Source organism: Phasianus colchicus, chromosome 2, assembly GCF_987193195.1.
Source record: "Phasianus colchicus chromosome 2, bPhaCol1.hap1.1, whole genome shotgun sequence".
NCBI lineage: Eukaryota > Metazoa > Chordata > Aves > Galliformes > Phasianidae > Phasianus > Phasianus colchicus.
In genome coordinates, this window is record NC_143437.1 from 71,103,769 (window position 1) to 71,119,139 (window position 15,371).

Consider the following 15,371-nt stretch of genomic DNA (forward strand, 5'->3'; position numbering starts at 1 on the left):
TAGCGGCCCTTAGCTGCCTTGAAGTATTTTGTATCCCAGTCAATCAGTAATAGATTGTTCTTCTGGTAGTACAGTGTTGTTTTTTTTTCCCCTCGCTGTGGAATAAATAAAAAGCATTTATTCACTTAATCTTACTGTGTGTTGATAGCCTCTACAGCTGCTCCTTTTTGTGGAGAGGGAATTTTGAAATGGTTACATACTGAAGCTAATAAGCTTGTGTAGCTTTGACAGTGTTAATGAATAACAGTAGTAAGTTATGCTTCTTTTAATCATATATTAATCGTGTTTAGAATGTTTACACTGTAAGTACTTGTTCATTTTATTTTTTTTTTTAATTCTATTGCTATCCTTTAAATTACAGCGTATACAAACTGGTATCTTAAAAGCATTTAATAATCCAACAACTAAGACAGCAGATGAAGAAACTAGAAGAAAAGTCAAAGGTATGAAACGCTTTATTGAATCACTTTTAAAATGTAGAAGTTTTAAAATACCGTTTTCTTCAAAACTAACTATAGCAAACATGAGTCTCAAAGTACTGTAGTGTTAAAATGTTTTATTATGTATTATTCTAGTGCCACCTAGCGCATATCTAAAGTATAGAGAGCTTTTTATGTACAGACTGTAGCCAGAATAAAAGTTTCCACTGTATTAGTAATGCCTTCTGTAATGCTATATAGAATCTAGTTTTGCTTTCTTAAATAGCCTGCTGTTTGTTTGTTCCATATCCACAGTTACTGTATTGCTCAGAGAGGCCACAACATAAGCAGAAGTTATTTCTATCAGGTGGCTGTTACTGCGAGCGCTCAAAATACGATTACAAAACCAAAATGGGAAGCTGTTTCAAAAGAATGCTTGTTTTTTTTTTAATGAGTTCAAAATTATTTTTCTTTTGTGTATATTCAAAAAGTGTAATAATTTTTGCTTTAATTAAAGCATTAATTAAATAACGATGAAGCTCTTTTGAATGTTGACCTTCCCAAATTTGCAACAGTTGAGACATAGAACTGACGTTCTTCTGTTTTCTTTTTTTCTGTTTTTTATTGGCTTTTCTTTTTTTTTTTTTTTTTTAGTTTTATCATTTTGAAGGCTGTTTAGAAAAATTGACAGCCTGTCTGCCATTGTAGTGTCTATATCAAAACAATACAATACTGTATATATATTAAAACTGAGATTATATTTAAAGGCTTCTTCTTGAGGGATACTATATGATTATTTTGTTATAGTAGGTGGGGAAAGCAAATATGAAGAGAATTGTATCACTGAATAATAGATGTTTTTAAATACTGAAATACAGTATTTGATGGCTTAGTTACTGTGTTGTGTTTAAAAACTTTTGAATATGTTTAATAATTGTGCTTTCGAAATCTTAGAATTTTGTTGTACTTATAGTGTGGCATTGGATCTGTTATTTTTCACATTTAAAAAAAGGCAATGTTTTTTCAGCATATGGAAGAGAGGGTGTGAAGATGAACTTCATAGATAGGATCTTTGTTGGTGAATTGACTAGCACTGTCATGTGTGAGGAATGTGAAAATGTAGGTATTTTGGAATTTGGTTTGATGTGGAATAGATCACATACTGGTTTGATTACATTGTCTTGAAAGTATAAAATTGTATTGCCAATTTTATACTTGCTTGTTTGTCTGTAAAAGCAAGACTATTGACAGTTTCTCATTTATAATAACAACTTACTTACGCTTCCTTAAAGCATTATCCTCTGCAAACCTAAGAAGAGGGATCATTTGAATTCAAAGTGGTTGCAAATAGTGGGCTTCATTTTGTATCTAATTTAAGGCTGGAGGTTCCAAATTCTGTAATTATCTGTGTTACACAAAAATTTTTATTTGATATTCCTAAAATGCTTACGTATCTTAAAATATAAAACCTCCTGCCTAGTCTTGTGGGATATACCTGAAAATTGGGAATTACTTGCTTTGAATTAGTATGAGTGGGGAAATGCTAAAATTACTTTCTTTTCTTTAAGTGTTTTTCAGAATTAACGTAATATCTCTAATGAACAGCATATTCCTTTCATAATTAATATTACTGACATTTCATCATAAATGCTTTCCATTATCCTTATGATTTTCTTTAACTTTGGAAAAGAAAAATCTTACTTGCATGACTTTTTAAAACTGAATATTACATTTGTGTTTGGTTTGGTTTAAAGCATTATATTTAATATTATAGAGATTAAGTAAATCAGTCAATCTGAATACTTGAGCACAGTTCTGCAGTGCCAGGTAAACTTCCCTGTGTGTGATGTGCAGATTAAACTTCAGTGTGCTTCTAGTATCAATGAAGAACTTCAGCTGTGTACCAAATAGGCATCGTCTGTGTTTTGTGTGTACCATTTATTTTTGTTGGGTTCTTATGTTCTGCCTGCACAGGACTCAGGGCTTGGCTAGTGGTAGCTGTATGAGGACAAGCTTAGCAGTTGCTTTCCTTTGCTTGCATTGGCAAATATCTTTCTGACTAGTGCTTGCTCCTGAAAAGTCGGTCTCTAGAGGAACCCTAGTTTGAATATTGCTCAACAGTCAGCAAGTCAACACAGTTAAGACAGTTCTAACCTCATTTATTGTTTTACTGGAATTTAAATCATGCTGAGTCCCTCACACAACGGATAAATGTAAGCTTTTTTTTAAGAGGAGCCTCTGGTCCTTGTGTCACAGATGGAAGATAGGGTCATAGACATCAGAGAAGGGCAACAATGTCAGTAAGTGGAGGTATGACTCTGTTTAGTAATTATGTACACACTGTAATGTTCTTTTTAAAGGCTTTGCTTTTCAGTCTTTCATGAGGTAAGAAAAATTACTTTTGGAAGGAATGTGAGAATGGCAAGGGAGAGAGGGTAAGAAACAGGCTTGGTCTAGATGTTGTAGTCAGAAAGTCGTATTTCCAGTTTCAGCTTAGAATTATGTGGCTTATAGAACGAAAAATAATACTGCAGAACAGACAATAAGGGATTTTGCTGAAAATAAAAGTACTGCTTTTTCCCATTAATTAGCTTTATTTTAATAATTCCTAGTGTATGTTGGAATATGAACATTTCTAATAAAACTTTTGTCTGCAGTCAATAAGCCTGACATCATCTTCCCTGTGAATGCCAGGCTACAACTTGCCACCTAACTGCCATTAACCAGTTCTTGCTGCTGAACAACATACAAGATCAGTGCCTGCACAGAAATGTCCAGGTTCAGGAAACACATAAAAGTTAGTTTTTTTTCTGCTGTCCAGAAAGTTGTGATCCATCTAGAAGAACCACATGAGTTGAAAATCTGTCTAGAGCTCAAAGAATCTGAGCACCACAGTGCTTCTAGGTGTGGCTTGTGCCTAGAGGAATGGCCTTGCCTTTGTGTCTATGTGCTGGAATTCCATGCAGTGTTAGAAAGAAAATAAGAACTATCTTAAAATTCTAAAAGATAGGAAAAAAGCTTGTGGGAAGTTCTTCATTGTAGTTTGATACAGCTTGTAACTGATTAGCTTGTTGTGTAGTTTTGGATGATAATCTGGTTTGAAAAAAAAAAAGGTATGTGCTGAACCTGTGAATAGCTCTTTGCACTCAATATACTTTTTCTCTTTTCCTTCAAGATTTCAACAGTAAAAGAACCTTTCATTGATCTTTCACTTCCTATAATAGAGGAGAGGGTAAGATACAGAATACATAGTAACTTGTTTTCACTGGATTGCTATATGAAGATGTTTCTGTATGCATATGTACAGGTTTGACTTCAAATCTAGAAATGCACGTTCGTCTGTAAACATGTGTGCGTACTGTCTGCTCATTATGTGATTTTTATATACATATTTATAGAGAAAAAATCATTTTTTGATTAGACCAAACTTAGGACGAACGACAGTGTTATTTACAGTATATAGATCTGAGATTAGTTTAATAGTTACTTTTAGCATATAAATTGATTATAAAATTCTTTAGAAAGGTCCCAAAAGATAGATTCTAGCTTACTGGTTTGCAAGTAGGGAGCTGAAGCGCAAGGTTGTAACACACAGGATGTATGAATCGGGGTGAAAATGGATAAACTTTGAAAATATTTGTTCTGGTGTTTTGTCATTTTAGGACATGTACTTTGTGTGGGACTTGGAATTTTTATTTGGGAGTAAGATGATGGATTGAGAATGGTTCTTCCCTGTCTCTTTGCATGTTCACATACATTTAAGGAAGAGTATTTAATGTAATATTTGGTCCTTCATAAAATGTACTTGTTTCCAAACGCCAGTTTGGTTCATAGCAACATAGGTTACTGTTTTCTAATGTACAGAAAACAAACCCACCTACATTAGTCACTTTCGTGCCGTAAAGGAATGAAAAATAGGCATATATCCTTTCCGAAATTCCTGTCTCATTTCTTAGGTTGCAAAACCTGTGCCTTTGGGAAGGACAAATAAAAGTAAAAGTGTGCATGAAGCAGATCTTGGACAATATTCGTGTTCTTCCATCAGTACACTGAATAATCAGCCCAAAATTGTCAAGAAACATGCTTCAACAAAAGATAAGGTAAGAACTTAAATACTCTGACTAGCCAGCCATTTCGAGTTTGTTCTGAAGTTTCTATGGCAACAGGAGAAGGAATATTGACACCTGCAATTGTTTGTTTACCTAGATGTCAACTACTGATGTATGTCAACTACATAGATTAGTTGAAAAATATTTAGATAACTATTAGAAATGTGAGAGAGTATAGTCATTGAGAACCATTAGATTTTCAATTACGGGTTGTATTTGCAAGAAAAAAAAAGATCTGCATGTTAATTTCAGTTGGTGTTGGTTTAGATTTTCTGTTCAGCTTTCCTTTTATTGTCCTACTAATTTGTTTCTGGCTGCAGCCCCATGAATTGTAACGCTAGCTCAGAGGGCAGGCAGGTCTGTACTACAGCCATCAGAGGGATTAACTGCCAACAGGCACAACAAAAATAGTAGCAACTCCAGAGATTCTTGGAGGCTGAGAGTGGGATTTCCATGGAGCATTTGGCCTTCAGTAACCCAAGGGGTTCAGTTCAGCCTCTCAGTACAGTCCTTCCTGATGGCAGCAAAAGGGTTCTGCAAATATGCTAGCTGAACAGAACTGTCTGTTTGTTTTACAGATTAAAATTAACCTGTAGTAAGTATTTACTTACTATGAAAGTAAGTGCACTTTCATTGTTAATGAAAATGGGGAAGGCTTTCAGTGTTTATTAATATTATTTTTTTATAATTTTTTTTTTAGTAAGCCTTATAGTCCATATAAAATTATGGACAAATAGATTCTATACTAGAGGAGACATGGAAAATTCCAAAATAGAATGAATAATAAAGTTAATGTTGTTGCATAAAAACATGATTACGGGATGGCATCCAAAATTAAGATAAAACACAGTTTGGATTCAACAAACTAGGCTATAAAGGAGGAAACAGCTCTGCTTTCAGTAAGAATTGATAAAGTGATCAGTGAGGTGGCTGTCTAATCAGTGATTCTGTTCCCCCATGTTTCTGGACATGTATTTGTCATGACTTTACTCATCTTTTGAATGAATTTTATTGTAATAAAGCATTAAAATTTCTAATCTAAAACAAGCAGTGTTGAATTCAATTAGCGTTTCTTGATATTCTCTGACTTTTGTTAATTGCTCTGTAAGTTTGCTTGTGAAAATCCAGGTGTCCAGTGGGTGTTTGTGCAGGTAACAGAGTATCTGAACATTGGTTGTTATGTTTTCTTCCTGAAGCGAGGCACTTCACAATTTTAAAAGTTGTAAGAGTTGTGTAACCCCCCTGAGCACTATCAGTAATTTCTGACAAGTTTCTCTCCCTCTTCTCTATGAAGAAAGTAACACAGCCAAGACAAGGAGTCCTGGCAGACAATCGTGTTTGGGGGTTTTAATGACTTCTTCATTTGGATTTTGCTAAACATTGCTACTTGTTTTTAAGTATAAGGACTTTTGAATTATGAAGTAGTGTTCAGTGTGACTTTAAGCCCTACTTGGGAAAACGTTTAAAAATATTATTTGCCTTTTATGTTCACTTCATTTGGACTTAGTTTTAAGCTTTAGGGATGAACTTAAGTAACTGCTGAAGATTCGTTGTGAATATATTTAAGGAATAGTCTTAAGATAAAGATCTTATATGGCTTCAAGTTAGGCACTTAACTGTGGTGCCCAGTATGTTGGTACCTGTGACTCAGAGTGGGATCTGAAACTTCAAGATTTACCGATATAGGTAACAAAGACGGTCCAGAAGTCCTCCCTACTAAATTGGAATATACCTGGCAACAGTTTTAAGCTGCAAGAGTCAATTTAGATTGGATATCAGGAAGACATTTTTCACTCAGAAGGCGGTGAGGTGCTGATACAGGCTGCCCAGAGAAGCTGTTGGTGCCCCATTCCTGGAGATATTCAAAGCTGGTTGGTATGGGGCCCTGGGCAACCTGATGGTGGTGATGTCCCTGCCCACAGCAGGGGATTGAAAATGGATGATCTTTAAGATCCCTTCCAACCTGAACGGTTCTGTGATTCAGTGATTCTAAAGATAGTAGGAAATTCTAAACATAAAGTCATGTCTATAATTACATCCTTACTGCTACTTAGGCCCATGACCAAGTGTGCAGAAGGTATTTCTGTCCACTTAGCTTCCCTGTTAAGGAAGCAGACATGAAATTTACTTTCTGTTGTTTGTTCTGTCTATGGAAGGCAGTGGAAGGAAAAATAGTCATTTCTTTAGGAAACAAGCCAAATGAAAGAAAGAATTGCAAATAACTTAAGATTATGGTAGCTTAAAGTACTTTTAAATTTACAGTAGTATTTTTTTGACAGTAAAGCTTTTTCTTCTTGCAGTACAAAAAAAAACACAGCTTCAGATGAAGTAAAATATACAAATAAAGAAAGACATTGCTAGAGATTAACTAATTCTAAGACAAGTGTCTGCAAGGTGAAATGAATTCTCTTCTATAGGTGCTCATCAGCTAAGGCTTCTAGTGGAAGGCCAGCTTAAACATGAGAACCTTTTAGAAGCTTAAGTTAGATTAAAGGAATACTGCTTCACATGTGCCATCCACAGCTGTCACTGTGATTGTAGGAGGTATTGATTTCACAGTAAGTATAATGGTCATAGTTGACTGGTATGGAGGTTTCTAATCCTATATTAGTTTAAACGGATCTTAAGGAGATCAAGTAGCTTAAGCATGTGAAAGATGGAGAAGATAAAATACTAGATTTCATTTGCTTTGAATTTGTCATCTCTTAAAAGTTGTTTTAGATCACAAGTATGTTTTCTGTTTCTCCTGTATTCTACTAAAATGCCATAATTTACAGAATCAGTTGAACCAGGAGAGAAGGCTTGCCAGAAAAGCTTCCTCTAATGAAGAAGAAAGAAGCCCTGTTATTATTCAGGAAAGATCCAAAAAGCCAGAGCTAGAAGATAGCTCTAGTGTGCTGTACTCCAAAGACACAACTGTGGAATCTGCCATGAATGGGAGTCAGACAGAGGGCAGCGAGAAGGAAGCCAGCCGTTCTGAAAGCAGCTTTGATGCAGACAGTGAAGCCTCTGAAAGTGAAAGTGCTTCTAAGCAAACAGCTTTTAGCTCATGCAGCAACACATCTGCTTTGCATGTCAACCACGTCAGTGTTAAAATGCCACACACCAAACCAAGTGACAGTAACGATGAGAAGATTTCCAGTGCCATATCCAAGCTCAGTTTCTGTGATACTATAAACAAAGATGAAAAGTCAAGCTTTGGTGATCCAGGTTTATCAAATAATTCCATGTTCTCAGCAGACAAGTCCTTATTGTCCTCAAACCCTCAAAACGCTTTTCAGACGCTTTCCCAGAGCTATATAACTAGCTCCAAGGAGTGTTCTGTCCAGTCCTGCCTTTACCAATTTACCTCTGTAGAGCTGTTAATGGGGAACAACAAGCTTTTGTGTGAGAGCTGCACAGAAAGGAAACAGAAGTATCAGAAGAAATCCAACTCCTCAGGTAACATGCTTGCATGTGAGCATTTCATGACCAGGATGGATTGGGCCCTGGGCCTGTACCAGATCTGGAGGTTGGTGGGCCTCCCTGTGGCAGGGGGGTTGGAACTTGATGATCTTCGAGGTCCCTTCCAAACCAAGCATTATATATTTCTATGATTCACTGTACAAAATTTTCTGTCAAAACCTGTGCAAGCTCTGATGTTTCATTTTTCCACCATGGGCTTCCGACTTGTGGCTAAGCAGAAAATACAAATATTAGAACATAACTGTAGATGTAATTTAGCATCTATTCTGCAGTTAAAATATTTTACTTCAAGCATGTTAATTATTTTTTCAGGGGAAAAAAAAAGTGCTGGTGACATGTTCTCTTCTTAATCTGTAGCTAACAGCAGAGCTACTTTCCGTAAGAGCCCCCATTCACTTCCCACTGCAGCATAGGCCACAACTGCCAATCCTGTGTGGTCAAGCCAGCAGGTTAGGAGGCATCCTGAAATGGACCTCCTCTCTTCAGACCCTTCTCAAAGATAAGCACAAAGTGCTTTCCATGAAGAATGGAAAAGTAATCTCTAGCTTAGTGGCTAGGACGTTGGCATGGATGAGGAGACCTGTGCTTTGCAGTTATTTTCCCAGTGTCTGTTCATTTCAGGTAAAATGCTTTCCACAGGAAAGTTGTGGGATTATGGCAGCAGATGCTGTATGTCAGTGTACACACTGACCTAGGTACTGAACGTGCTTCTGGATTTTGGTCTGATTTGTGTTAGGCAGATCAAAGTAATGCTCAGGCTTGGTAGGTTTTTATATTGAAAACAAGAAGAATGAGAAAGCATTTTTCTGTTAGTCCACAAAATTTCTGTTGGAGAACATACACATGTACAAAGTCATTGCAACATAGATCTGTTCTTCTGTCAGAAATTAAAAAAAAAAAAAGTTCTGTGTGATTGTCCTCACTTCACAAATTCTTGTGATATTCATAAATACAGAAAAGAAAATGGAAGGTGTCTACACGAATGCTCGGAAACAGCTACTGATTTCTTCAGTTCCTGCTATTCTTATTCTCCATCTGAAAAGATTCCACCAGGTAAAATGCCCAAACCTCTTCTATTCCTCTGCTGTTCTGGTGGATGAGCAACTATTTAAGTGTCATTGTGCATTTTAATGTTTGCTTTTTTTTATGAAGGACTGTTCTGAAACATGCTTGTGGTTTTCTGAATCTCTAGTGCATTTAGCTATTCAGATGTATCCAGGGCAACCTTTTGTGTGTCTGTCATACTTGTGTGTAGCATGCAGTATATTAAAGATATAATGGAGAAAGTTTCAGTAAGTTCAAATCTGATTCTTGGTTTGGTTTATTTTAATAACATAATAATACATATCAGCTTTAAAAAGCTTCCTAGTCAAAGTATTTATCATACAATCTTTTTTTCTCTTTGTTAAAGGCTGGTTTGAGTCTACGGAAAGTAAATAGGCACGTGGATTTCCCACTGATTTTAGACCTAGCACCATTTTGTTCTGCTTCTTGTAAGGTATGCATTTCAATCTCAGTGTTTATTGTGCTTCTAGCAGTTGCTATTTCCCTGAACACAAGTTGACTGGATTGATTATAATGAAGATGATGATGATGATTATTCCTTCCTTTCCCATAGAAATTATAGACAGTGTTTTCAAGCAGTGTACTCAGAATGTTAGCTGACTGAAATTCCATTTATATCAATGTAGTGTGAATGTTAACTAATGCTACTTAAGCTGTGCTGCCCTGATGGTTTTAGTGTCTCTAATGGTGTTAAGGGCAGATACTGCTGCTTCCATGGTAACTGAATTTGGTTAACAGACTCTTGAGTATTTTTAATAGATGTGTTTCGTCACTGGAAATGCTGTAGATGTCTATCTGTTTTTTTAAAGTAATACTGTTGAAGGGTAATGAAGATATTTGTAAAATTTACTGTGAAATAATTCGTTGTTGTTTTCTGTGTTTCTGGGAATACAGAACGTTACAGATGGTGCAAGAGTGCTGTACAGCCTTTATGGAATAGTGGAGCACAGTGGGTCAATGAGGGGTGGTCATTATGCGGCTTATGTGAAAGTCAGAACACCCTCCAAGAAATTACTCGAACATATTTCCTCTACAAAAAACGTTCTAGGTATGTACAACAGAACTTCTTCCTCTATGAGTAAAGCCAAAAGCAACCACTGGCTTCAGCTTCTTTTCATTAAGATTTTGAACTGTTTTACCTCAGAATGTTATTTTTTGGGCCCTACAAATAATTCTGGTTTTTCCTGGTACACACAATGCATGACCTGCTTCTATATCAAACCCACACACAGCTGAGTAAACAACAGAATTTTGGTTCAGTTATTAAATAGAGAATTGATGGAAAATGCTCCTCTTCTTCCTAGTCAAAGCAGTACATTTGGAGGAATAGCACTGCCTTCTAATTTGTAAATATTTGGTAGATTTGGTATTCCTAGTGTAAGAGCCAAATCCACAACAATTTAATTTTTTTTTTTTATATAATTTTTACCCATCTTACCCATCTGTTAAGAATTGGTATTTTTTCATGCTTAAAAATCTGGAATACTCTGATTAAATGTGAGGAGCAAGATATCTTTTCTTGTAAGGTGTCTCGTGCTATTTGGCAAAGAGCATACCAGTTCTTTTTAATGCTTTGGTCATGCAGAGTGAAATAAGATTCTAGCATAGAAACTGTTAGTGAATGATTTGCAGAGGCAATGTTGAGTTATCAGAGTATGTTAAATGTATTTACTGTTTCCCTTCACAAGGGAGCAAGAACCAAGCACACATTTTGTCTATACTGGGTATTACCACTTTGCATTTGAAGCTCATTTCCCAGAAACACAACATTTTAAAATAATTTTTGGAACAAGTCTCCCTCAGTCTGAGGCTTCCCATGTAGTAATTACTAGAACTGATTATGTCTTTTCTGTGTTGTTAGTTTCACACTGATCAGTTTTTGAAATGTGATTTTTTTTTATTGCTTTTTGAAACATCCATTGCATTTGTTCGATGATGATGTGAGAGACAATGAATGTGACTTCCTTCGCTGTTGCATTTCAGGTTTAAAAGAAGCCATGGGAGCATCAGCAGGACAGTGGGTGTATGTTAGCGATGCCCACGTTCAGATGGTTCCAGAATCACGAGTACTAAATGCACAAGCATATCTGCTTTTTTATGAAAGATTACTGATATAATTCTCAACAGTTTAATTAAAAAAAAAAAGTAGTGGTTATTTAGTTTCTCTTATTTAAAGCTGCAGTAGAAAGAGTACCTGTAAATACTGTGCCTTTATCTTGCAGAGAATTTACCATATGTTGACTCTGAAATTCAGTCAAGGTATTTTAAATATCTGAATGGTTCCTTTAAAATATGCACTTTGTCACACATTTTAATTTTACAGTTAGAATGTAAGATGATGTTCTATCCTAGTGAGGTCAGTGGAAACTTTCGTTGTTGATTTTAATGAAGATAAGCTTTCACCCATAGTTCTAGAACAGGTGAGAATAAAAATGCTGATAGTGTTAAGTGCCTGGATTTGCTGCTGTACAGTAACAATATAAAGTACTTGAACTGCTTTTCAATTGAGTCTTTATCCTTCCCATCCCTGGGTTGGATGTCTGCTGTTAGGATTTCTGCAAACATGTACAGGTCAAAGCATGTAGCCTGCAGATGTAGTAATTTGGAAAGCAGCATTTCCAGAACAGAACAACAACAGATGTCTCTGGATAATGCTGCAGTGCACTTTCCCAATATGTTGTTGGAAATAGGTTGGGAAAGTATTAAAATATTGCTTCTGCAATGTGACAGTGTAGATAGTTAACACCTGTTCAGCTGTCTCCAACAAGTGCTGGTATAGCTGTATACTCCTGTTTTAATGTAAATATATACTGTGGTGTGCATGTATATATTCTCTAAGATAAATATATGCATATATATATGCACACCATAAATCCATCAATATATGTTGTCATTTTACCTATTAGGATAGGAAGGAATTGCAAATACTTCTGTATTTAGTAAATTTTCAAATTCATGATTGTGACAGATGTACAGCATATGATGAGCTTGTGTATGAATATGTATGGAGTTTAAGTGTAACTGGATAATTCTGTTACTTTTGGTTCCAAACATTAATTTGTTTATCTGTTCCTGAATATTTTTCTCATGGGGAGTAATAAACTATAAATTATTTTTGCACTGTGTGTGTGAGTTGGACAGTAAATGATGACTTATGCCTTCTGATGCATCCCTGGACTTCCTTGTGCCATCCCTGGAGGGCAGCAGGTTTCCTAGTTGCAGAAATTGATACTGTAGGCTGGCTTGTGTCCATTATTTTGACTGTCCAGTCTGTGATGTTACTTCTTTCAGTAATTTTTCATTTCCATCCGAGCTAGATAACCCTCTAAAGTCAAAATCTGATAATATTGAAGCTATGTAATTATTTATTCAATAAGCTGTTGGTTCTGTAATTATTACATATCTGGTTGAGCTTGCACTTCGGTAGAGAAAAACCTGCATTTATTTCTGCTTACTGTTTTCATTTATAGAAATGCTTTGCTGTGAAAGAGCTTGCTGTTCCTTTCACCATCTCTGCTATGTTTTATCATACTCGCGTATCTTTTCTATTCTCTAGTTCTCTTTCAGAACTGCATCCCACTTGCATTCACCTCTTTGCCCAAGAAGATAACAGATTTGTTCAATCAAAACCGCTGAGGTATATTTTATAACCACAGTGTTTTTTCAGGCATTAAGAGCTAACTGTCCAAACAGACATAGTGAGCTTCTGGTCACGCAGGCTTTCAAAGGAAAAGTTACTCTAGCTAGGTCAAAATTAGGCTGTACATCTTGGTCAACTCAGTCATTTTTTTATCTTTACCAATTAAAATTATCTCAATTTACCCAAAAGAGAAACTAAACAGACAGGTTTAGCTATCTGTATTCCAACTAAACACATGTTAATCAGTGTCTACACTAAGACAGAAAAACAAACAAACAACACAACAAAGTTTAAACTGGAGTTAGTTAAAATGTTCTCTTTTACCTCTCCCTCCACCCACCTTCCCCCTCTTTTCCTAAAGTTGATCGAAACTCAGAAATATTTCTGAGCAAGAATTGCAGCAACTAGAGAATAAGTTTCACTTCTGTGACTCAGTCTTACTTAGAGACCACAGATGGAGTGTATCTTACCCATCTTAAAGCAGAGATCGACTTGATGAGGCCCTGAACTTTGTGGTCTTCCTGACTTCTGACTATGTATAATTACCGAACTTAAATATGTACCTATAGTAATGTCCTATTTTTTAGCCTAGAACTAGTTCCCTAGAGGGCAGAACTAAGACAGAAGCAGAAAAAGGTTTTCTTAGGCTGTGTTTTCCTTTTTAGCATTATTTTTGGGAAGTTCTCATTGAGGCAATCTTTGCCTCCCTTTAACCAAGGTTTACTGCTGTTTGAACTAATGAAATCTTCCCAAGTGATTAGGATGCCAGGAAGTATGCTGACAGGATGATTTCCTCAATAACATCTAGAGAACATTTTCTTTCTGTTAGGATATTTTATAGAACATGGTGGGAAAGAGACCAACCTTCCCTGGTCTAGTATTAAATGGGGAGATTGCTGGCCCTGCCTGTGGCAGGGGTTAGAGATTCATGGTCCTTGAGGTCCCTTTCAACCCTGGCCATTCTGTGATTCTGTGAGACATTAAAAAAATCCAGCACTTAACAAAGATGGCCATCATTCTTGCTGTTGGATGAAGCTTTTTCAGTTGAAGTAAAAAGCACTTTTAGCAACAGCTCTAGTCATTTCAGAGTTGGGAACAAATGTGAAAATATTGTAGAAGAAAACATTCTGTAAAAATAAGTCAGTAGGTTTTAGAATGAAGAATTCATGACTCAAGAGAATGCTAGAGAATAGAAAAGATATGCGAGTTCATGTTCAAGTGTCTGTTAGAGTATCCTTCAAGACTATATGTGCTGGAATTTGGCTGCATAGCAAATGGTTATACATAAATCTGCACTATGAAGACCTGTTACAGTTCTTTCTTAGGAACTGCAGAAGTTCAGAGCTCTCCTGGAAAATGGAGATGGATATCCTATATTTATTAAAATGCTAAACATGATTCTAGAGCATATTTTCAAAGCCTAGGAAACAGTTTCCTAAACCGACAGATGTGTGCACACTACTGAAAAGCCATGGGTTTTCAGAATTTAACTATTCTTCCTTTCATGCAATCTTTTCCTGTTATGAGTCCAAAAAACCTTTTGAAGCCTCCAACATCTGCTCTTCCTGGAGATATACCATACCTTTTTTTTGTTTTGTTTTTTGTTTTTTCCTGGGCACAGCAGCAGCCTGCTTCCTTATTTGGAATAGCTTAGAAAGTTCTTTCTTTTTGTCTCACCCTTCCCTTTGCACCACTGTCTTCATCAGCTTCACTTGTTCTTTATATTTTGGCATTTCAGTTAGCCTCTGCGTCAGTGACTTTTCTTTCATCCACTCTAACCATAAAATAATGCGTCTTTCTCGTCACCTGGATACCTTGAATTAGTAAAACTCCTATTGGAAGAGGTACTCTTAACTGTGATCTTGTTCCTCTCCCTACTGCTATTCTGGCTCTATCTATAGGCAGCAGAGTTATCTGAGATAAGCTGACTCCCAAGCAGCTGACCACTCACACAACACTGCCTTCAAACAGTAAGGAAGAAAGCAAAGTAAGTAACTGCCCATCCTTCAGTAAGAAAACTTAATTTCTGAGAAATATGTGAGTTGTACTTGGAGCAACTGGAGCACCTACAAAAGTTTTTCCAGTGATGAGGCATCAATACAGATGTTGTCTTTGGCTCTGTATGCCATTTATACTGTATTTGGCTAAAGGTGGCAAAAAGAATTACACTAACCTATCTACTACACCAGTACATATACAGACATAATGTCTGTATTAGCCTTTTCTGGGAATGTCCCACAAATACACTTTGAAGAAAAAAGAAAGGATGAGGGGAAAACAAACAAACAAAAAGCCCTATGGTTCTGTGCCCAAGATATGTGCACTGTAATTGTCTTTGTATCCTTGCAGTCTGTCAAACCTCTTTTCCCTATTCCCATCTGCACCTTTCAGTGTGCATCAAGTGTTCTTGCTTGTGGATTTCAAGTAGTAGCAGATGAGACTGGTTTATAAATTCATAAAAAGGCTAAGATGCCTTAACCACCATTTGCTTCTCTTTGGACATCTTTTTTCATACTAATACAAACTGAATCATAAAGGGACATGAAATTCATGCAACTGTTCTAAAGGTAACATGTTAAAAAATTCTCCTTTGAACTTATTGTTAACAAACTGAGAAATTTCTTAGGAGATCATTTAAGATGTACTAAAGACATCTTAAAGGACAAAGCATTA

At 36.2% G+C, this 15,371-nt stretch overlaps 1 protein-coding gene across 7 annotated transcripts in view; it reads left to right on the forward strand.

The window, feature by feature from the left end:
- The window catches only part of USP45 (ubiquitin specific peptidase 45), a 52,665-nt gene extending 40,493 nt beyond the window's left edge, over nucleotides 1-12,172 (forward strand). For all 7 annotated transcript variants that reach the window (XM_090135964.1, XM_031611048.2, XM_090135966.1 and 4 more), the window contains 9 exons: nucleotides 362-443; nucleotides 1,447-1,538; nucleotides 3,595-3,651; nucleotides 4,376-4,519; nucleotides 7,306-7,969; nucleotides 8,949-9,046; nucleotides 9,405-9,491; nucleotides 9,953-10,106; nucleotides 11,042-12,172. In XM_090135964.1, the coding sequence (XP_089992090.1) occupies nucleotides 362-443; nucleotides 1,447-1,538; nucleotides 3,595-3,651; nucleotides 4,376-4,519; nucleotides 7,306-7,969; nucleotides 8,949-9,046; nucleotides 9,405-9,491; nucleotides 9,953-10,106; nucleotides 11,042-11,175 (1,512 nt within the window). In that variant the 3' untranslated portion in view covers nucleotides 11,176-12,172. The remainder of the gene's footprint in view (nucleotides 1-361; nucleotides 444-1,446; nucleotides 1,539-3,594; nucleotides 3,652-4,375; nucleotides 4,520-7,305; nucleotides 7,970-8,948; nucleotides 9,047-9,404; nucleotides 9,492-9,952; nucleotides 10,107-11,041) is intronic.
- Nucleotides 12,173-15,371: the final 3,199 nt, after the last annotated feature.